Raw genomic sequence first — 24188 nt, forward strand, 5'->3', positions numbered from 1 at the left:
GGTTGATCTCTTACCCGCTTCCCCTCCCGCCCCCCAACCCTCCCTCGCCTTCCTGCTGTAGTTTGACAGTCTGTTCAAGGCTGCTCTGCCACTGTACCTATTTTTGTTCATAAGTTTATACTGGTCTTTATTATCCATGAATGAGTGAGATCATGTGGTATTTTTCCTTCATTGACTGGCTTATTTCACTTAGCATAATGCTCTCCAGTTCCATCCATGCTGTTGCAAATGGTAAGAATTCCTTCTTTTTTACAGCAGCATAGTATTCCATCGTGTAGATGTACCACAGTTTTCTAATCCATTCATCTACTGATGGGCACTTAGGCTGTTTCCAGATCTTAGCTGTGGTTACTTGTGCTGCTATGAACATAGGGGTGCATATATCCTTTCTGATTGGTGTTTCTGGTTTCTTGGGATATATTCCTAGAAGTGGGATCACTGGGTCAAATGGGAGTTCCATTTTTAGTTTTTTGAGGAAACTCCATACTGTCTTCCATAGTGGCTGCACCAGTCTGCGTTCCCACCAGCAGTGCAAAAGTGTTCCCTTTTCTCCACATCCTCTCCAGCACTTGTCCTTTGTTGATTTGTTGATGATAGCCAGTCTGACAGGTGTGAGATGGTACCTCATTGTTGTTTTGATTTGCATTTCTCGGATGATTAGTGACTTTGAGCATGTTTTCATATGTCTCTTGGCTTCCTGAATGTCCTCTTTTGAAAAGTGTCTATTTAGGTCCTTTGCCCATTTTTTGATTGAATTGTTTATCTTCCTTTTGTTAAGTTGTATGAGTTCCCTATAAATGTTGGAGATTAAACCCTTATTGGTGATAACATTGGCAAATATGTTCTCCCATGTAGCGGGCTTTCTTGTTTTGCTGTGCAGAAGCTTTTTATTTTGATGTAGTCCCATTCGTTCATTTTCTCTTTAGTTTCCAGTGCCTTAGGAGCTGTATCGGTGAAGAAATTGCTTCGGCATATGTATGAGATTTTGTTGCCTTTGGATTCTTCTAGTATATTTATGGTTTCCTGTCGTACATTTAAATCCTTTATCCATTTTGAGTTTATTTTTGTGTATGGTGTAAGTTGGTGGTCAAGTTTCATTTTCTTGCATGTATCTGTCCAATTTTCCCAATCCCATTTATTGAAGAGACTATCTTGACTCCATTGTATGTTCTTGCCTCCTTTGTCAAATATTAATTGAGCATATTGGTTCAGGCCGATTTCTGGGCTCTCTATTCTATTCCATTGATCTATATGTCTGTTCTTTTGCCAGTACCAGGCAGTTTTGAGAACAGTGGCTTTGTAATACAGCTTAATATCTGGTATTGAGATCCCACTTACTTTGTTCTTTCTCAGGATCGCTGCAGCTATTCGGGGTCTTTTTTTATTCCAGATGAATTTTTGGAGAGTTCGTTCTAGGTCTGTGAAATATGCCGTTGGTATTTTAATGGGAAGTGCATTGAATTTATAAATTGCTTTGGGTAGTATGGACATTTTAATGATGTTGATTTACCAATCCAAGAACATGGTATATTCTTCCATCTGTTTATATCATCCTCTATCTCTTTTTTCAGCGTCCTGTAGTTTTCTGAGTAGAGGTCTTTTACCTCCTTAGTTAAGTTTATTCCTAGGTATCTTAATTTTTTTTGGTGCGATGGTAAATGGGATTGTTTTTTAAGTCTCTCTTTCTGTAAGTTTACTATTGGTGTATAGAAATGCCATAGATTTCTTGGGATTAATTTTGTATCCTGCTACATTGCCAAATTCATGTATTAAGTCTAATAGTTTTTTGATGGAGTCTTTACAGTTTTAAGAACAGTGGCTTTGTAATACAGTTTGATATCTGGTATTGGGATCCCACGAACTTTGTTCTTCTTTCTCAGGATTGCTGCAGCTATTCGAGGTCTTTTTCTATTATAGATGAATTTTTGGAACGTTCATTCTAGATCTGCAAAATATGCCGTTGGTAATTTAATGGGGATTGCATTGAATCTATAGATTGCTTTGGGTAGTATGGACATTTTGATGATGTTGATTCTACCAATCCATGAACACAGTATGTTCTTCCATCTGTTTATGTCTTCCTCTATCTCTATTTTCAGTGTCCTGTAGTTTTTCGCATATAAGTCTTTTATCTCCTTAGTTAAGTTTATTCCTAGATATCTTAATTTTTTTGGTGTGATGGTAAATGGGATTGCTTTTTTAGTCTCACTTTCTGTAAGTTCACTATTGGTGTAAAGAAATGCCATGGATTTCTTACCATTAATTTTGTATCCTGCTACATTGCCAAATTCATTTATTAAGACTAATAATTTTTTGATGGAGTCTTTAGTGTTCTCTATGTACAGTATCATGTCATCTGCAAATAAGGACAGTTTTACTTCTTCTTTTCCAATTTGGATCCCTTTTATTTCTTCTTCTTGTCTAACTGCAATGGCTAGTACTTCCAGTACTACGTTGAACAGGAGTGGTGAGAGGGGATATCCCTGTATTGTTCCTGTTTTTAGGGGGAATGGTTTTAGTTTTTGCCCACTGATTATGATGTTGGCTGTGGGTTTGTCATATATGGCTTTTATTATGTTGAGGTATGATCCTTCTATTCCTACCTTGCTGAGAGTTTTTATCAAGAAAGGGTGTTGAATTTTGTCAAAAGCTTTTTCTGCATCAATTGATATGATTATGTGGTTTTTTTCTCTCAATTTGTTTATGTTATGTATTACATTTATTGATTTGTGGATATTGTACCATCCCTGCATCCCTGGAATAAATCCTACTTGGTCATGGTGTATGATCTTTCTGATGTACTGCTGGATCCTAATTGCTAGGATTTTGTTGAGGATTTTGGCATCTATGTTCATGAGGGATATTGGCCTGTAATTCTCTTTCATTGTGTTGTATTTATCTGGTTTTGATATTAGGGTGATGCTGGCTTCATAGAATGAGCTTGGAAGTGTTCCTCCCTCTTGAATTTTTTGGAATAGTCTGAGGAGGATAGGTTTTAGTTCTTCCTTGAATGTTTGGTAAAACTCACCTGTGAAGCCATCTGGTCCTGGGCTTTTGTTTGCTGGAAGCAAAAAAAATTTTGATGACTGCTTCAATTTCTTCCATAGTTATTGGCCTATTGAGATTTGTAGCTTCTTCCTGATTAAGTTTTGGAAGGTTGTATTTTTCTAGGAATATGTCCATTTCCTCCAGGTTGTCTAGTTTGTTGGAGTAGAGTTGTTCATAGTATTTTCTAACAATCCTTTGTATTTCTGTGGGGTCTGTTGTTATTTCTCCTCTTTCATTTCTGATTTTGTTTATTTGGGTCCTCTCTCTTTGTTTCTTGGTGAGCCTGGCTAGAGGTTCATCAATCTTGTTTATCCTTTCAAAGAGCCAGCTCTTGGTTTTGTTGATCTTTTGTATTGTTTTTTTGGTCTCTATGTTGTTTATCTCGCTCTGATCTTTATTATTTCCGTCCTTCTGCTTACACTGGGCTTTTCTTGTTGCTCTCTTCCTAACTTTTTGAGTTGTAGGGTTAGGTAATTTATTCTCATTGTTTCTTGTTTCTTGAAGTAAGCTTGTAGAGCTATGAACTTCCCTCTCAAGACTGCTTTCTCTGTGTCCCATAGGTTTTGGATTGTTGTGTTTTCATTGTCATTTGTTGCCATGATGTTTTTTATTTCTTCCTTGATCTCTCTGGTAACCCAGTCATTGTTTAATAGCATGCTATTTAGTCTCCATGTGTTTGATTTTTTTGGATTGTTTTTAATGTAGTTGATTTCCTGTTTTATGCCATTGTGGTCTGAGAAGATGTCTGATATGATTTCAGTCTTCTTGACTTTGAAGAGACTTTGCCTGTGACCCAATATATGGTCTATCTTTGAAAATGACCCATGTGCACTTGAGGAGAATGTATAGTCTGTGGCTTTGGGGTGAAGTGTTCTGAAGATGTCAATTAATTCCATCTGATCTAGTGTGTCATTTAGGATTGATGTTTCTTTGCTAATGTTTTGTTTAGAGGATTTGTCCAATGGTGATAATGGGGTGTTAAAGTCCCCTACTATGATTGTGTTGCTGTCAATCTCTCCCTTGATCTCCTCCAGAAGATTTCTTATGTATTTGGGTGCTCCTATATTGGGTGCATATATGTTTACCAGAGTTATTTCTTCTTGTTGGATTGCTCCCTTTAGTATTATGAAGTGGCCTTCCTTATCTCTTTTTATGACCCTCACTTTGAGATCTAATTTGTCAGATATAAGTATTACTACCCCGGCTTTTTTTCTGCTTCCATTCGCCTGAAAAACCTTTTTCCATCCCTTCACCATCAGTCTGTGTGCATCTTTTTTTCTGAGGTGGGTTTCCTGTAGACAGCAGATATATGGGTCATGTTTTCTTACCCACTCAGTTACCCTATGTCTTTTGATCGGGGCATTTAATCCATTTACATTTAAAGTTATTATTATTTTTTAAAAAATATATTTTATTGATTTTTTACAGAGAGGAAGGGAGAGAGATAGAGAGCTAGAAACATCGATGAGAGAGAAACATCGATCAGCTGCCTCCTGCACATCCCCCACCGGGGATGTGCCCGCAACCCAGGTACATGCCCTTGACCGGAATCGAACCTGGGACCCTTCAGTCCGCAGGCCGACGCTCTATCCACTGAGCCAAACCGGTTTCGGCTTAAAGTTATTATTGATAGATACTTGTTTATCGCCATTTTTATTCTTTACCCCTGTGTTCCTTCTTCGTTTCCTACTTTTTCTTTTTACAGCAGATCCTTTAGCATTTCTTGCATTGCTGGTTTGGTGGTAATAAACTCCCGTAGTCCTTTTTTGTCTGTGAAGCTCCTGATTTGACCCTCAATTTTGATTGATAGCCTTGCTGGGTACAGTATTCTTGGATTCAGACCCTTCGTTTGCATGACTTTGTATATTTCATTCCATTCTCTTCTTGCCTGATGTGTTTCTGTTGAGAAATCAGTTGCTAGTCTGATGGGGGATCCTTTGTAGGTAACTTTCTGTCTGTCTCTGGCTGCTTTTAAGGTTCTTGCTTTGTCATTGGTGTTTGCCAATTTAATTATAATGTGCTTTGGCATTGGTCTTTTGGGGTTCATTTTGTTTGGGACTCTGTGAGCTTCTTGGATTCGTGTGAGTTTTTTCTTCCCTCTATCAGGGAAGTTTTCTGTCATTATTTTCTCAAACAGGTTTTCTATTCCTTGCTCCGTTTCCTCTCCCTCAGGCACCCCTATTATTCGGATGTTGTTTTTTGTGTTGTCCCAGAGTTCTCTTAGGCTCTCTTCCTGCTTTTTAATTTTTTTTTCTAGAAGCTGCTCTGCTTGGGTATTTTTTCCTACCTTGTCTTCTAGCTCACTGATGCAGTCCTCTGCTTCTTCTAGTCTACCGTTGATGCTTTCTATTGAGTTCTTTATAGCAGTGATGTCATTCTTTATTTCTTCTTGGTTTTTCTTCATTTCCGATTGGTTCTTACACATATTGTTGAATTTGTCTTCCATTCTTTTCATCCACCTTATGGCCATTTCTCTGAATTCTTTCTCTGACAGGTTGCTTGCCTCCATTGCCTCCATTTCGTTTACTTCCTTTTCTGGTGATGCCTGTTTTTCTTTCATACACGGGCTGGTTCTTTGTTTCACCATGATCTCTCTTCTCCAGATGTTTGGTTATGTAGTTCTCTCTCTGCTTTCCATGGGGGGGAAGCAGGGTTCCTCTAAGTTCACATAGTTGCGCTGCTTGGGATCCATTGTTTCCGGGTTAGTAACCGATCTCTGGATGCCGTGTCTTTGGATGAATATGCTTCCAATAACAGCCACTCAAGATGGGGTGTTCTCTGCGGCTGAGCTGGCGCTCCGGGAGAAATTTCAGCCGCTGTCTCCAACTGTCCCCTTTCTCCGGGAGTCCTCTGTCTTTCCCAGCTGCAAACTGTCTCCCAGCTGAATATCTTCTGCTTATCAGGGCTGTATGTTACCCGTTTCAGCTGCTCACCCTTACTGCTCCAGGACAAGGCACGGGACACATCCGATAATACCTCCGCCATTTTCTTCTCTGGTCGGGAACTTTGTAAAATCCTGATTTCTGGGCCTCATCCTCCAGAAATTCTGTTTGTTACTAATGATGAGACCCAGAAATCAGGATTTTAAAAAGATTCCCAGGTGATTCTAATGTGCAGCCAAGGTCAAGAACCACTGCTCTATTGCCATTAGGGGACACGTAGGAGGTAGCCAATCAATGATTCTCTCTCATCATTGATTGGCTACCTCCTACATGTCCCCTAATGGCAATAGAGCCTGCAACCCCGGGCATGTGCCCTGATCGGGAATCGAACCATGACCTCCTGGCCCATAGGTCAATGCTCAATCACTGAGCAACACTGGCCGGGGCATGATAGCTTCTTATCAAGTTAAACATACACTTTGACATACAATCTAGAATTCTACTCCTAGGCATTTACCGAAGAGAAATTAAAACAGGTCCACATAAAGACTTGTCCATAAATGTCCATAGCAACTTTATTCATAATAGTCCCAAACTATAAACAACCCCACTGTTCATCAACAGGTAAATAGATAAACAAAGTATTCTATACCTAGACAATGAAATACCCAGCCATAAAAAAGGAACAAACTACATGTGCATGCAACATGGATGAACCTCAAGACATATGTATGTACCAAATACATACTGTGTGATTCCATTTATATAAAACTAGAGGCCTGGTGCACAGATTTGTGCACATTGAAAGGAAATTAATTAGAAGGTGACCGGCAGGGTGGGACTGGCAAAATGAGCTGGACACACCCTGGAGCCAACCTCCTGCGGTCCCTCCCCAGCCAGCCACAGCTGGGCAGCACCGGGGCTCAAAGGGTGTCTGTGGAGCGAGCGGAGTCCCTCCGGCAGGTGGGGTCCCTCAGCCTGGTCTGCGGGAATCAGGCCAAAACCAGCAGTCTGACATCCCCTGAAGGGTCCTGGAATGCGAGAAGGCACTCTGCAAAGTTGCTGTCACTCGGCAGCTTCTGTGTTGAGCATCTGCCCCCTGGTGGTCAGTGTGCACCATAGTGACTGGTTGACTGGTCATTCAGTCACTTAGGCTTTTATATATATAGATTCTTCTAAAAAATGTACAGTAGTCTACAGTGGCAGAAAGTAAATCAGTGATTGCCTGGGATGGAGGTGGAGAGTACCCCACATGACTGTAAAAGGGCACTTAGGGGATGTTCTTCTATCTTGGTGACAGGGGTTACACTCTTGTCAAAACTCATGGAATGTGCCCAGCAAGTGTGGTTCAATGGTTTGTGTACACCTATGAACCAGGAGGTCATGGTTCGATTCCTGGTCAGGGCACATGCCTTGGTTTCAGGCTCGCCCCCTAGTAGGGGCCTGCAGGAGGCAGTTGATTGATGATTCTCCCTCATCATTGATGTTTCTATCTCTCTCTCCCTTTCCCTTCCTCTCTGAAATGAATAAAAATATATTTTTTTAAAAAACTCATTGAACTGTATACTTTCAATAAATGCAGTTTATCCTCCTCCTCCTTCTTTTTCTTCTTTTTTCATTGTTTTGATAATCCTCAGCTTAGGATATTTTTTCCCATCATTTTTTTTTAAAATATATTTTATTGATTTTTTACAGAGAGGAAGGGAGAGAGATAGAGAGTTAGAAACATCGATGAGAGAGAAACATCGATCAGCCGCCTTCTGCACATCTCCTACTGGGGATGTGCCCGCAACCCAGGTGCATGCCCTTGACCGGAATCGAACCTAGGACCTTTCAGTCCGCAGGCCGACGCTCTATCCTCTGAGCCAAACCGGTTTCGGCCCCATCATTTTTTTAGAGAGAGTGGAAGTGAGGGGGAGAGACAGAGAGAGAAACGTTGTTGTGAGAGAGATGCACTGATTGGTTGCCTCCTGTATACACCTGGGCTGGGGCCAGGGATCGAGCCTGCAACAGAGCTACTTGCCATTGACTAGAATCAAACCCCAGACCCTTCAGTCCACTAGTCTGAAACCAAAAGTAGCAAGTAATTTTTGCATAAAATATATTAAATATATTTATTTTCTTGCCTTGGTTATATGTAACCAAGGTTACATGGTGGTGGATTAGTGTCAAGGTCAGTTGATCAAAATGCAACCTTTTTAGAGGCTGGTTTCCCTTTAAGTGCCTCATGTTGTTTTGCAAAGCCCATGTAATTTAATACATGTAATCACCCTTTCAACACAAAAACTTCCCTGATGTTGCCTTATTCCAGCAAAAATAGCATTATCTGATCCAACAGACAAATACTCCTGAGACATCATACAATAACAAACCAGTATGAACGCTGGGAAAAAGAAAACCAAATACTGACAAAGAAATTAAAGTGCAGTTTTACACTCTTAAGGGATTGACCTCACAGTTCTAAGTTAAACATCGGATTGCAGGATTGTTTGGGAACTTTTTACTCATAGACAGGAGTAAATTTCTTATGGCGGAATAACAATCTTTCAGACAATGTACAGATTACAAATGTGGTTTTTTTTTAAACTCCTGTTTCTTTGGCTTTGATAGCTACATTTTTATTTCAGAATTGTGCATTTACCAATAATATTCCAGACTCTCAGATAATAATAGTTACTTAACCTGGCAATAATTATAGTTTGTTTTACAGAGAATTAAATAGGACATAATAGGAACCATTCATCAGATGAAACTTTTCCTTCAAACAGCAATAGACTTGCCCTGGCTGGGTAATTCAGTTGGTTAGATCATTATTCCGACACACCAGGAAACAGGTTTGATCCCCAGTCAGAACATACAAGAAGCAACCAATGAATCCTATTTAAAAGCCTAATATGCTAAGTGTCTGGTCAGCCAGTCGGCCATTCAACCAATTAAAGCATAATATGCTAATGATATGCTAAGGCCGCTCAACCACTTGCTATAATGTGCACTGACCACCAGGGGGAAGATGCTCTGACTGGTAGGTGAGCTTGCTGCTAGGGTCCGGCTGATTGGGACTGAGCAAGATGGGCCGGACATGCCCTGGAGCCCTCCTGCGGCCCTGATCGTGCACCGGTGGGGTCCCTCAGGCTGTCCTGTGCCCTCTCCCAATCTGGGACCCCCCACGGTATTTCAGAAAGCTGGTTTCGGTCCGATCCTGCAGGCCAGGCTGAGGGACCCCACTAGTGCACAAATTCGTGCACCGGGCCTCTAGTGTATAAATAAGTGGAACAACAAATCAATGTTTCTGTCCTGCTGGTGTGGCTCAGTAGTTGAGCATCAAACCTATGAACCAGGACACAGTTTGATCCCTGGTCAGGGCACATGCCTGGGTTGCAGCCTCAAACCTGGTAGGGGGCGTGCAGGGGGCAGCCCATCAATGTTTCTCTCTCATCAATGTTTCTATCTCTCTCTTCCTCTCCCTTCCTCTCTCTCTAAAAAACAACTAATAATCTTTTTAAAATGTTCATTGAATGAATAAATTTATAAGACATTTCTAATTTTGTCAGCTAGACCAGCGGTTCTCAAAGAGTGGTCCTTAAATCAGCAGCATGTGCATCACCTTGATTTTGTTAGAAACACACATGCAACTTAGTATATCTGGGTATGGGGCTGAGCAAACTGATTTAATGAGCTATTCAGATGATTCTTATGCTTGTTACACTTTGAGAACCACTAATCTAGACAGCATTTTTCTTTAAAAGTGAATAACATTTTCTAAATCTCAAAAATATTAGGCTGAGCAAAAGAAGTCGGAGACAAAAGATCACACAATGAATTATTCAAAATCTGAATAGTGGTTGCCTGGGGTTGGGAGATATTTAAATGGAAAAAGGCATGAGGGAACTTTCTAAAGTGTTGGAAAGTTTTATCTAAACCTTGATGGAATGTAGATTACATGAGTGTATGACCAAGTCAAAATGTATCAAACTGGATACTTGAGACCTGTGCATTTTATATAAGTGAAATACAAACCAAAAAAAATTAAAATAAAATATATTAATGCCATTCTAATTCTTGCTGCTTAAGTTTTTTTTCAGGTGTATTTTTACATAGCAATCCTTTCCTTTTTCTTTATTTAATTCTTTTTATTATTTTTATTTTTTTTTTATTGATTTTAGAGAGAGAGGAAGGGAAAGAAACATTGATCAGTTGTCTCCTGTATGCAACCAACTGGGGATGGAACCCAAAACCTGGGTATGTGTCCTGACCAGGAATTGAACCCACTATCCTTTGGAGCACCGGACAATGCTGCAACCAACTGAGTCACACTGGCCAAGGCACATAGCAATCTTAAATCTATCTACAAGATCTTACATGATATGACCCCCTACCTACTTTTCTAATATTATGTTACCAAGCTCTCCCCTACCTACTTTCCTATTATCTGTTACCAAACCCCTATCACTTTTTATACCTTGACCAGCACTAAGCTTTTAGTTCCCCAATGATACATATTTCTATCCTGCCCCAGGACCTTTGCTCATGCTGTTACCGCTCCTCTTTCTTCCCTTCTACTTAGTTAACTCCCGTTCTTCTTTCAGTTCTAATTCTTCTGCTTGTCCCTAAGGAAAACCATCCCAAATCTTACTTTATTGTCTGTGTCCATGGAACCCTTTGTAGGGCTACTATGTATGCTTATGCAGGTTGTTAATCTAAAAAAGGGTGCTAGCTGAGGTGATAAGGCTGAAATTCAATTTGTGCTTCACTTACAAAGCCTTGCACATGGAGCAGGACTGTGTCAACCTGGAAGAAGGGCTGCCTTTCTTTCTTTTTTTTTTTAATTCTCGCCTGAGGATACTTTTCCCATTGATTTTTTTTTTTTAGAGAGAGAGAATCCAAGGGAGGTAAGGAGGCAAGGAGCGGGGTGGGAAAGAGAGAGAAAGTGTGTGTGAGACGGAGAGAAACATTGATATGAGAGAGACACATGGATTGGTTGCCTTCCACATGCGCCCGACCAGTATCTTTGTTCGTGTGATTATTTGTTTCCCCAACTAGACAGTAAGCTCTATGACCAGGGCCAGGATGAAATCTGCTACCCAAATCGAACCTGTAACCCTTCAGACACTCTAACCACTTAGACACACCAGCCAGGGTTGGGCTGCCTTTTTCTTTTTTTAAAATGTTTTGTTGACTTTCAGAGAGAGGAAGGAAGAGGCAGAAAGAGATAGAAACATCAATGAGAGAGAATCTTTGACTGGCTGCCTCCTGCACACTCACTACTGGGAATCAAGCCGGCAACCGGAGCATGTGCCCTTACCAGGAATGGATCTGTGACCTCCTGGTTCATAGGTTTGATGCTCAGTCAATGAGCCACACCAGCTGGGCTGCCTTTTGCTAATTCATCAAAGACATAGTCTGCCTGCCAAGCTCTGCTACTCTGGGTTGGTTCTGTCTATATGGGGACACCTTTCTAAAGATAGCATCAAGATACAATGGTGGCAGCAGCAGCCCTGACCACAGGCTTCCCTTCATAGTATTTACTACGATTGTAATTTTAGATTTACTAACCTGATTATTTGTTTTTCCCACTAGACAGTAAGCTCTATGACAGTAAGAAACTGTCTGGTTTTGCTTATTATCAAGGATTCCCAGCTCCCAGAACAGTGCCTGTCACATAGTGGGTATTCAGGAAACATTTATTAAACACATGAGACATTTTTTAATGTTGGAAGAATATTAGGCTTTTTGAAGATAGGGACAGTGTCTAATTTTCCCTATTTATTTCCTCCATGGCATTCAGTAAATTCCTCCTGACTGATTTAAAAATATTCAAAGAAGCCATATGATACTCTGTTCATAGGAAACTAGATCTGCAAATATATGATTACACACTGAATGAGTGATGATGAACAGCTGCTATTTATGAAGCTGAAAAGACAAAAAAAATGTTGAATGAATAAGAAATCAACATCAACTGAAATGGGAAGGATTTAATTTAGCTTTTGAAACTCATTTCCTGATATGAAGCTTACAAGAAACCAGAAGACAATACCAAGGGAGACTGTGGATTTTCTTTTAAGTAGATGATCTTTTGAAAAATTTCCCAGATAGAACAATCACTTATTTGAAGGCTAAGGGGTATTTCTGACTAGAGTTCTCATCAGTCGAATAGGAGATCAATTTTATTTTTTAATAAGTCCAGTAGTTGAGCATTGACCCATGAACCAAGAGGTCACAGTTTGATTCTCGGCCAGGGCAATGGACTCGATCCCCAGGGCATGCAGGAGGCAGCCAATAGAGGTCAATGTTTCTATCTCTCTATTCCTTCCCTTCCTTTCTCCCTAAAATCGTTAAAGACTTTAAAAAAAAAAAAAAAAAGTGAAACCAAAAAACGGAAGGGACATCACCCAGAACCACAGGAACGCTGGCTGAGTGGAAGTCCTACAACTAGGAGGAAAGAGAAACGCATACGGACACTCAGAGGAGGGGCAGTGCTGAAGTCAAATTCTGAGGTGCGGAGTGCGTGGAGCGGGCTGGCGGCGGAGGGCGCGGTTGGCGTTTTCAATCGGGAGGGAGTCGCAGACTCTGAGCTCCAGATACAGGCGAGTCTTTAGGGACCCAGACTCAAACGGGAGAAGCGGGACTGTCTGGCTTCGGTCAGAGCGAGTGCAGCTTTCTCTCCGAGGATTGCAGCCATTGCTGGGACTCAGAGAGGCAGAACCCCTGGGGACAGGACAGAGAGCCGCCATAACTGCTCTCTCCGGCCCACCCTGTTGATCCTGTGCGACCCGCCCCGTCCAAGCCCTGCACAGAGGCATTTGCCGGATAGCCTCAGGCAAAGGCTAGATTAGCACCTCCCTAGAGGACAGAAGTTCTCTCACTGCAGACACAGCTGATTCTCATAGCCACTTGGCCTGGAGGTCAAACCCTCCCTGGTATTAGCTACAACAATCAAGGTTTATAAGACTGCGAACAAAGACCACTAGGGGGTGCACCAAGGAAGCATAACAAAATGCGGAGACAAAGAAACAGGACAAAATTGTCAATGGAAGATATAGAGTTCAGAACCACACTTTTAAGGTCTCTCAAGAACTGTTTAGAAGCCGCCGATAAACTTAATGAGATCTACAATGAGACCCTCGATCTTATATTGGGGAACCAACTAGAAATTAAGCATACACGGACTGAAATAACGAATACTATACAGACTCCCGACAGCAGACCAGAGGAGCACAAGAATCAAGTCAATGATTTGAAATGCGAGGAAGCAAAAAACACCCAACCGGAAAAGCAAAATGAAAAAAGAATCCAAAAAATGCGAGGATAGTGTAAGGAGCCTCTGGGACAGCTTCAAGCGTACCAACATCAGAATTATAGGGGTGCCAGAAGATGAGAGAGAGCAAGATATTGAAAACCTATTTGAAGAAATAATGACAGAAAACTTCCCTCACCTGGTGAAAGAAATGGACTTACAGGTCCAAGAAGCGCGGAGAACCCCAAACAAAAGGAATCCAAAGAGGACCACACCAAGACACATCATAATTAAAATGCCAAGAGCAAAAGATAAAGAGAGAATCTTAAAAACAGCAAGAGAAAGAAACTCAGTTACCTACAAGGGAATACCCATACGACTGTTAGCTGATTTCTCAACAGAAACTTTGCAGGCCAGAAGGGAGTGGCAAGAAATATTCAAAGTGATGAATACCAAGAACCTACAACCAAGATTACTTTATCCAGCAAAGCTATCATTCAGAATTGAAGGTCAGATAAAGAGCTTCACAGATAAGGAAAAGCTAAAGGAGTTCATCACCACCAAACCAGGATTATATGAAATGCTGAAAGGTATCCTTTAAGAAGAGGAAGAGGAAGAAAAAGGTAAAGACACAAATTATGAACAACAAATATGCATCTATCAACAAGTGAATCTAAGAATCAAGTGAATAAATAATCTGATGAACAGAATGAACTGGTGATTATAATAGAATCAGGGACATAGAAAGGGAATGGACTGACTATTCTTGGGGGGAAAAGGGGTGTGGGAGATGCAGGAAGAGACTGGACAAAAATCGTGCACCTATGGTTGAGGACAGTGGGTGGGGAGTGAGGGCGGAGGGTGGGGCGGGAACTGGGAGGAGGGGAGTTATGGGGGGGAAAAAAGAGGAACAAATGTAATAATCTGAACAATAAAGATTTAATTAAAAAAAAAAATTCTGGATAACCAAAAAAAAAAAAAAATATATATATATATATATATATATATATATATATATATATATATAAAATAAGTAAAAGGGAAAAAAACACACAAAAAACAAAACAAAACAAAAAACACCTGGCTCGGGCCCTAGCTGGTTTGGCTCAGTGGATAGAGTGTCGGCAAACTGCGGCTCTCGAGCCATATGCGGCTCTTTGGCCCCTTGAGTGTGGCTCTTTCTAAGCCGTAAGAGTACCCTAATTAAGTTAATAACAATGTACCTACCTATATAGTTTAAGTTTAAAAAATTTGGCTCTCAAAAGAAATTTCAATCGTTGTACTGTTGATATTTGGCTCTGTTGACTAATGAGTTTGCCGACCACTGGCCTAGTTCATAGACCAATGCTCAACCACTGAGTCACACTGGATGGGCATGGAGGACCTGTCTTTAAGTCAGTGGTTCTCAACCTTGGCTGAACATTAGAATCACCTGGGAATCTTTTTAAAATCCTGATTTCTGAGCCTCATCCTCCGGAAATTCTGTTTCTTTGTTACTAATGTTGTGGCCTCAGCCTATAACAAGGAAACAGAATTTCCGGAGGATGAGGCCCAGGAATCAGGATTTTAAAAAGATTCCCAGGTGATTCTAATGTGCAGCCAAGGTTGAGACCACTGCTTTAAGCAGATAAGAGGAGTTCATAGAAAATCTGTTTTTCAAGTGCTTTCAGCTCAAAACAATCAACATTCCATAGCAGCATACTGTGGATGGCATGTCCTGAACTCCTTCACTTCCACTCTGCTCCTTGATTACAAATCCTCTCCTGTCCTTGCTGCTTTCAGAGCTTAGCCCGATTTCTCTACTACAAGTCTTGACATTTATTATAATAGCCTTGAATATAATTCCCTCTTGTTTTAACAAGTGCCAGAATAATTTTTAGCATTATTAATGATTAACTAATATCTATTTATTATCCCTAACTCACCAGAAAAAAATTTAAATATCCCTCTGAGTTTTAATAAAAGTCTTTAAAAATATTTTCGCTTGTTTGGATTAACATGCACGCTGAAAGGCATGATACTTTGATGTGTCTTTTAACCAAATGTTCAGCACTTTTCTAATTTTATGACTAGCAGTTGATTCCTACTTCCCACCTCCCACTGATCTGAGACATGTAGATTAATTTGGTTTGGAAATACTTTAGTTGACTATCCTTTAGTTGACGAACTATATTCACAATTATACTTTTCAATAGAAACGGGAACCCTAGCTGGTTTGGCTCAATGGATAGAGCGTTGGCCTTCGCACCGAAGGGTTGCAGGTATGATTCCGGTCAAGGGCTTGTAGCTCTGTTGCAGCCTCTTCCCTGGCCCGGGCCCTGCGTGCAGGAGGCAACCAATTGGTGTGTTTCTTTCATATCAATATTTCTCTCTTCCACTCTCTCTAAAAATTAATGGAAAAATATTCTCAGGTGAGGATTTTAAGAAAGGGGAATAGGTTCATCTCTGCTCATGTAAATGTCATACCAAAGCACATCTTATTTCCTCTGTGACTGACGCCATACTAGTCTTATCTGTCACCAACTGAAGAATGCTTAGCAGTGCCTGGCACATTAGAAGAGTTCAACAAAAAACTGCAATTAATATTAAGAACTGAACTTTAATTTTTTTTTTCACCTTTCTTCTTTTTCTTATTTTTTTTTAAAAAATGGAACACTTCACAGATTTTCATGTCATCCTTGCCTGAAGGCCGTGTTAATCTTCTCTGTATCATTCCAATTTTAATACATGTGCTGCTGAAACAGCTTCTATAATTTTCTTGAGTCTTCACTGCAAAGAAGTCTTATTCTACCCTGTCTTTGCTTTACCTTCCTTTTCTCATTCTCAACTGAGTTCTCTCCTTATCTCCAAAAGGAAGAGTGACTTGCAACCTGCTGATAATGAAACGGACAGAGATAATGATATTCTCTGTTAAGGCATCGTGCAAAAGTAATTCTGTTCACTAGAATTTTATGGATGGGGCACTCTATATTGGTTATTCACTTGTGATGTAAAGAGGTCTAAGAGAGAGAGAGAAAAAAATATATATCAAGTAGATGCTCAAGAAATTTTAGGTGCCTTCCTATCTCACTTTACATATGAAGACAATGAGGCTCCCAAAACCAAGGAGTGATAACCAAGTTCTACAAAGAGGGTGTGTGTGTGTGTGGCTATCATCACTTTCCTTTTCTTGCTGCTCATTCGTTTTTGTGTCTTAATGACCACGTAACAAAATCTCCAGGCTCACCAATGTAGTTGGCATCTGTCAAGCACCTAGATATGGTAACATTTACAGGGATAACCATTTTGGTGATGTCCAACAGTTTTGCTGTCTGCCCCTACAACAGCGTTTCTCAACCTGTGGGTCCCGACCCCTTTCACAGGGGTCGCCTAAATACATCCTGCATATCAGATATTCACATTACGATTCATAACAGTAGCAAAATTACAGTTATGCAGTAGCAACGAAAATAATTTTATGGTTGGGGGTCACCACAACATGAGGAACTGTATTAAAGGGTCGCGGCATTAGGAAGGTTGAGAACCACTGCCCAATTTATTGTATCTGGTGTACCAAAATGACAGTCCGTCCTTTCAGTCCGCCTCACCCGCAGTGGGAGATAACCACTGGTTTGGGGGCCTTGATAACTCTTTAACAGAAAGAACACTCTGGACTCTTAACTCATTGGGGGTCTAAAATCATTACAATTGTTATCCCTACTTAAACCTGATCCAATATTGGTACCAATTGGGTGAGGACAACCATTCATTTCAATAAATATTCACCAAAAATTTAGCACGCATCCAAAAACTACGATTTGGTAGCGCTTTGATACCCAGCCCGAGCTACGGAAACCCAAGGAGGACTACCTGGCTCAGAAAACACGACTTCCAAGAGGCGGGGCTTGGGAGAGGCGGGCCCGGACGTCCCAGCGCGAGAACACGCCCCGACGCATGCGTCCTTCTTAGCCGGTAACTTCCATTTGCTAGATGGGGGAGGCGAGTGGAAAGCAGGCTACAGTTTTTAAATTCCTATTCTTAACCAAAAACTTAATTGTGAACAATACCGTGAATAACTTGCGAGCCTTATTTTCCGAGTTCGGGATGAAGAACACTTGGCCTACACCGCGAACGCAAGAGGTTACGTCTCGTATCCTCCCTGTCCCCTGGGACATGGGTGGTCTAGTCCATTCCCCAGACTTTGGAGTCCTTGCAGCGGGTCGGAGACCGAAGAATTGGGCCAATTGCGACTGAAACGTCTTTGGAAGGAGGAAGGGGGTGCGGGAGCATCCCTTTGAGTCCCGCCTCTCCGTCTCCAAGGCGGTGGTAGGGAAAGGGGAAGTACGACATCCTGCCCTCGACAGCCAAAGGAGCACCCCTCTCCGTGCAAACTGCCCGGAGGGCGGCGGGAAAAGGGCCGGACGGGAGTGGGAAACGAGAAGGAGCCGGGAAGCCGCGCGGGAGGGCGCGCGCGCGCCCCTTTTTCAGCAGTGTGGCGGGGTCGCACGCACGCCCGCCTCGGCGGCTGGGCGCGGTTTGCGACAGTGGGGGAAGCGGCGGCGGTGGCGGCGGCGGGGGCAGCTTTGCGGCAGGCTCCGGCCGGGCTTGCTTGACGGCGGTGTGGCGGAGGCCCCGCCCTCGGCGGCAGGAACCTGGAGGGAGGCGGAGGAATATGTCCGAGAGGGAAGTGTCGACAGCCCCGGCGGGAACAGACATGCCTGCGGCCAAGAAGCAGAAGCTGAGCAGCGACGAGAACAGCAACCCGGACCTCTCCGGAGACGAGAATGTGAGTGGGGACGCTGAGTCGTGCGGGCGGGACTCCGGGGAAAGTTTTGAAGTCTTTTTAAACTGTGGGAGCGGGGCGGCCGGGCGGCTGTGGGGGGAGGGCGAGGTGTCACTCGCTCTCAGGAAAACGCGGGCGTGGGAGAGAGAATCGGACTTGTCGCTGGGGTGTCGACGTGGGGCCGAGAGTGAGCAGAGACTTGGCGGAGCGTGGTCGGGGGACAGGGGGAAGGGGGAGCGGCTCGAATCCTTTCGCGTGGACGGGCGCGTTTGGGCCTTGGGGGCACTTGGGGAGAGAGAGTGCGGGAGCTGAGATTCCCGTCGTTTAAAAGGCGAGTTAGAGATGGTTCTGGGAAAGTTGGGAGGGAGAACCCGGCGTGTTAGGCACTCTCTTAAAGGAGTTAGGGACCGTGTCCCTCCTCGACCCTCACGGACCGCTGGATGGGAAGAGCCGATCGTAAGGGGTTTCCGTGATTCTCCGGAAAGGAGGTCTGGTGCCTGCCCCTGCCCTGTCCTCGGAGATGAATGAGGTCAGTCCGCTTTTCTGGAGGAGGAGCCGATGGGAGGGTCGTCTTCTGACTTGGAGGGGAAAACCACCCGCGAGGAAGGAAAGAGAAGGGACGGTTCCGCTTTCGAAAGTTGCTGAGATACAGGGCACCACCTGGACCAGTGGCTCTCAACCTGCCTAACGCCGCGACCCTTTAATACAGTTCCTCATGTTGTGGTGACCCCCAACCATAAAATTATTTTCGTTGCTACTTCAGAACTGTAATTTTGCTACTGTTATGAATCGTAAGGTAAATATCTGATATGCAGGATGTATTTTCATTGTTACAAATGGAACATAATTAAAGCGTAGTGATTAATCACAAAAACAATATGTAATTATATATGTGTTTTCCGATGGTCTTAGGCGACCCCTGTGGAAGGGTCGTTCCCCCCCCCCAAGATGTCGCGACCCACAGGTTGAGAACCGCTGACCTGGACGGTCTTGGCACAGGTAGCTGTCCTTAAGGAGTGGGCTTCATGGCCTCGCGGTGTTTGATTTGGGGAATGAGATTTAAAAATAACAGTAAGACCAAAACGGATCATGATCAACATCTTCTAGTCCCAACTGTGTTTAGGTGAGATGCCAGTAACAACCGAATTGACATTGCTCTTCCAGTTTCATGTTTTAATATGGCCAATAAGTTCTGCAAAATGTCTTGACAATTCATGTAAAGATAATACTCCAAAATGTGAGCCCCTTTTCATAATATACGGCAATAACATCTGGCTATCTTTTAAAATCTGTAAAGTGTTATAGGAGGGTGGTAGAAGTTCTTCATTTTCTTATTTGGCTAGTTTTAGGAATAAATAGGACATCTTATACACCCATTTCTTAAATTCTACATCACTGCATTACTGATCGAAGCATAATATTATATGAATGACATGGTGTCATGACCAAAATTTTCACGGAAGGGATGGGAAAAGAACTCTTTGTAGATAGAAGAAAGATTTTTAGGTGATTGTCAGTTTGTGGGATTTGGACTTGAAATTTCTGGAAAGCTTCAGTGTTGAAAGTTACTTTAAAAGTAACATTTTTCACTTTTTCATTCCAGTCCTTGGAGCCTGTTTTCTTTTGCCTTCTCTTAAATTTCTTTGGGCAGATTAGGTTAGTAATAGGAGCACAGACAAGATCCAAATGTTAGGTTAACATTTTCCCTCTACTACTTACTGGTTGCTTGATCTTGAGCAAGGCAAGATCCTTGACCTAGTTGCCTCAGTTTATCTTACAAATGGAGATAATAATGGCATTTACCTGGAGGGGCATTTGTAAGGATTAAGTGAAGTAGTGTAGGTGAAGTGCTTGCAAGAATGCCTGCCTCTACCCTAGCCGGTTTGGCGCAGTGGTTAGGGTCCCTTGCAGACTGAAGGGTCCCAGGTTTGATTTCTGGCTAGGGCAAGTACCTCCATTGCAGGCTCCTCTCCTGCCTGACTCGGGCATGCTGGAAGAAGGCAACCACTGGATGTGTTTCTTTCATATCAACATTTCTCTCCATCTTTCTTCCACTCTCTCTAATCAGTGGAAAAATATCCTCGGGTGAGAATTTTAAAATAAGAATGCCTGCCTTGCCGTAACTGGTTTGGCTCAGTGGATTGAGCATCGGCCTGCGGACTGAGAGGTCCCAAGTTCGATTCCAGTCAAAGGCATGTACCTTGGTTGCAGGCACATCCCCAGTAGGGGGTGTGCAGGAGGCAGCTGATCGATGTTTCTAACTCTCTATCCCTCTCCCTTCCTCTCTGTAAAAAATCAATAAAGTATATTTAAAAATAAAAAAGTGCCTGCCTCATAATAAGTACTATTCAAATTTTATATAATTGCTATTACTATAATTTTGTGATCACATAGTATAATCATATGTTTCTGACCTCTCCACATACTAAATAATCAGGCAGAAATGTAATGAAAATAGAAATTTATTTAGACGGAGGAAACTTCAGGGGGCCAAATAAATTGAAAGCTTATTTTATTTTTGCAGACTCTTAGGGAATATATTTGATGCATTAGAAAACTGTTCACAACCAAATGATTGGATGAAGCCTTTGTTTTGGTTCCTCCATCTGGATGAGGACTTCATATTTATGTATATGTTTTTATTGATTTCAGGGAGAGGGAGAGAGAGATAGAAACATCAGTGAAGAGAATAACATTTTTAAATGTGTAAAATACAGTGAAAAAATTATAAAAGTAATCATAAACTTATGGTATAAAATACTTTTGAGATTTGTTTTAATAAAGTATTTTATTTTTATTTATAAATCAAAACACTAACATTTGTCACGAATACTGTTAGCATTCTTTTAATTTATTGGAGTGACATTGGTTAATAGTATCATATAGGTTTCAGGTGTGGATTTCTATGTTACAAGATCTGTATGTTTTACTGTGTGCCCATCACCCAAAGCCAAATCATCTTCTGTCACCATATATTAGGTCCCCTTCACCCCCCCCCCCCCCACCTCCACACCTTCCCTCTGTCAACCTGGACCACACTGCTGTTTGTGTCCATGAGTTTCAGATTTATATCCCACATATGAGTGAAATCATATGGTTCATAGCTTTTTCTGCCCGACTTATTTCATTTAGTATATTATCTGCCTTTGCTGGAATTTCTCATTTCCTTTTTTTAAAAATTGAATTTATTCGGGTGACACAGTAAAGGGTGTGTGCAGGAGGCAGCTGATTAATGTGCTCTCAAATCGATGTTTCTCTCTTCCTCTTTAAAAACCAATAAAAATATTTTTTAAAAGATGTTAAGGGAAGAAATGTGTTACTGGCTTTGGTATTTTATATAAAGCTAAATATGAGAGTCATCTATCCTGCATAATAAAAACCTAATATGCAAATTGGCCAAATGGCAGAACAACCAGTCGTTATGATACACACTGACCACCAGGAGGCAGATGCTCAACGCAGGAGCTGCCCCCTGGTGGTCAGTGCGCTCCCACAGAGGGAGTGCAGCTCAGCCACAAGCCAGACTGACAACTGGTGAGCGCAGTGGCGGTGGCAGGAGCCTCTCCCGCCTCCACAGCAGTGCTAAGGATGTCAGTCAGATATCCCCCAAGGGCTCCTGGACTGCTAAAGGATGGAGGCCAGGCTGAGGAACACCGCCCCCCCCCCCCCCCCCCGCCGCCCCAGTGCATGAATGTCATGCACCGGGCCTCTAGTATTAAACTAAAAAGCTGGAAAAAAAATAAAGGGAGATAAGAATGCAATGTGCCCTATTATTATTTTCAAATATACTTTTATTGATTTTACAGAGAGGAAAGGAGAGGGTTAGAGAGTTAGAAACACACCTGATAGAGAAACATTGGTCAGCTGACTCCTGCACAACCCCACTGGGGATCGAGCCTGCAACCAAGGTACATACCCTTAACTGTAATTGAGCCTGAGATCCTTCAGTTCCCAGGCTGATGTGCTATCCACTGAGCCAGATTGGTCAGGGCTGTGCCGTATTATTAACAATGTTTTGTATGACTTCTTGTTTAATTTAATTTATTGGAGTGATGTTGGTTAATAAAATTAAATAGGTTTCAGGGGTATAGTTCTATAATGTGTCACCTGTATATTGTGTGCACCCCAAATCAAGTCAGTTTCCATCACCATTTATTAATTCACCCTTTACCCACTCCTACCTCCCCTACCCCCAGTTGGCTTCTGGATTAGAATGTAAAGAAGCTTGTGAATAATGCATGTAATAGTTTTATTATTTTACTTCTCTAGTGTTAAAAGATAATTTTCAGAAAAAGGCAAGTGAATACATGTTAAAATTTTTATTTTACTCATGTAAGGGAACTGGGCAAGTCAAACAGTACAAATTAATAAGTAATAAAGGAATGTTGAGATGAAATTGCAAATGGGGTCAAACACTTTTTTTTCAGAGTGTAAGGGAAGGTACTTTGCACCACTACCGTTAGAGACAGAATTTGGACTACTAGTTAGTTATCCACAACTTGAAAAAGAGATGTAAGGTTAGTCAAAGGCAACTAAGAAGGCTATAATCTGATACCATGGAAGAGTGTACCATAGATAATGCATAGTTTTCCATCGAAACCCAAAATTGTTTTCTACATTAGATTTTAACTGTTTAAATACAACTGGGAGGTGGGGAGAAATTGGGAAAGAGAAAAACAGTGATTTTAGCCTAGGAACTGAACTTTAAAATTTTACATTTTTATATCTCTTTAAAGGCAGATAATGTTTAAGTTACAATTCAAGTTTTTTTAGCATGTCATTTTGGTAGGAACCATTTACAGCTTTGAAAGCCACCCTCAAAAACTACTTTTTTAAAATTTATAAATCTTTATTGTTGAAAGTATTACATAGGTCCTCCTTTTCCTCCTATTAACCCACTCCCATCCTCCCTCCCACCCCCATTAAATGAATTTTAATATACTTTTGTCCCTCTAGTTAAGTTTAACCTTTATAATATAAAGCTAGCTTTAGGAAGCAGTAACTTAGGAACAGCCCATAAGGTGCAATGGTTCCTAGACTGTATTCTCATAGATGTTAATAGGCACTCCAAGAAAAAAGGCTTTCTCTAGAATGTGGTTAACTACTGCCCTAATGTTACAGATTTAAATAAATCTCTATTTCTAAAAATACATTGTAATATGTAATCAAAGGAGGTGAAATCCTCTTCTGAGATTAGAGGGCCATCAATATATCTTGTGGACTCGAGATTAGGTAAAAATTAGGTGAATTTTCAAGGTTTTCTGCTGCCATTTCTACTTTGGAAGGGAATTACTTTATAGAGTATCTGGAGCTCTAACATACAGGGTGGGGCAAGAGTAGAACAGAGTTGTGAGTTAACGGAACAGTTTATTATATTAGTTATTGCATTGTTTTCCATATGAACAGCTGTAAACCTACTTTGCCCCACCCAGTATTTATGAGTGTCATTATTTTAGAGCTATGAGTCAAATTTCAGTTGTACAGAATATGTGGGACTTCTTTTAGAGACTGGAAGGGAGGGGGAGAGACAAACATCCATGTAAGAGAGACACATTGGTTGCCTCCCACTCACGCCCTGACAAGGACCAGGGATCTAACCTGCAACCTAGGTACATGCCCTTGACGGAAATCGATCCCAGGACCATTCAGCCTGAGGGCTGACTCTATCCACTGAGCCAAACTGGCTATGGCAAGCATGTCAAACTCAAAGGCTAACACGGGCCAAATAAACAAGGCATGTGGCCCATGGGCCGCAAGTTTGACATGCTTGGGCTAGGGCAGTGGTCGGCAAACTGCGGCACCTTGAGTGTGGCTCTTCCACAAAATACCACGTGCGGGCGCGCACGTACAGTGCGATTGAAATTTCGTGTCCACACTCAAGGGGCCAAAGAGCCACATGCGGCTCTTGAGCCACAGTTTGCTGACCACTGGGCTAGGGCATTAAGTCAGATTTAGGAGTCAGAGCTTTGGGTGTGAATTTCAGCAACCCTAACATGCAAAAGATGACTTAGGCTCTCCTTTTGTTTGTTTGTTTTCTTTTTTCTTTTAAATTTGGTTCTCTTTCTATTTTTTTTTTTAATTTGCTACTTAGGCTCTCTTAGACTTCTTATCTAACAGTACCTTGTGTGGAGACCATTGTGTTGCTATTTAAAGGCAGCATTAGTACTGTTTTTCTGATTAGCTTTTTTTGTTTATATTTTTGCTGAAATATCAAATATCCACAAGTTCTAATGTGTAGCTGGTTTGCTTTTTATCCTTT

The 24188-nt window shown here is 41.7% G+C and overlaps 1 protein-coding gene and 1 long non-coding RNA gene across 4 annotated transcripts in view; one reads left to right on the plus strand and one right to left on the minus strand.

Moving 5' to 3' along the window:
* Positions 1-17641, minus strand: part of LOC308525306 — a 110708-nt gene extending 93067 nt beyond the window's left edge. The window contains exon 1 of the long non-coding RNA XR_013996456.1: positions 17214-17641. This is a non-coding gene — a long non-coding RNA (uncharacterized lncRNA). The remainder of the gene's footprint in view (positions 1-17213) is intronic.
* The window catches only part of EED (embryonic ectoderm development), a 34064-nt gene continuing 27228 nt past the window's right edge, over positions 17353-24188 (plus strand). For all 3 annotated transcript variants that reach the window (XM_081100129.1, XM_081100130.1, XM_081100131.1), the window contains exon 1: positions 17353-17932. In XM_081100129.1, coding sequence (XP_080956255.1) covers positions 17819-17932 — 114 coding nt within the window. In that variant the 5' untranslated portion in view covers positions 17353-17818. The remainder of the gene's footprint in view (positions 17933-24188) is intronic.

Source organism: Myotis nattereri (genome assembly GCF_964212035.1).
Source record: "Myotis nattereri genome assembly, chromosome: 9".
Lineage (NCBI taxonomy): Eukaryota > Metazoa > Chordata > Mammalia > Chiroptera > Vespertilionidae > Myotis > Myotis nattereri.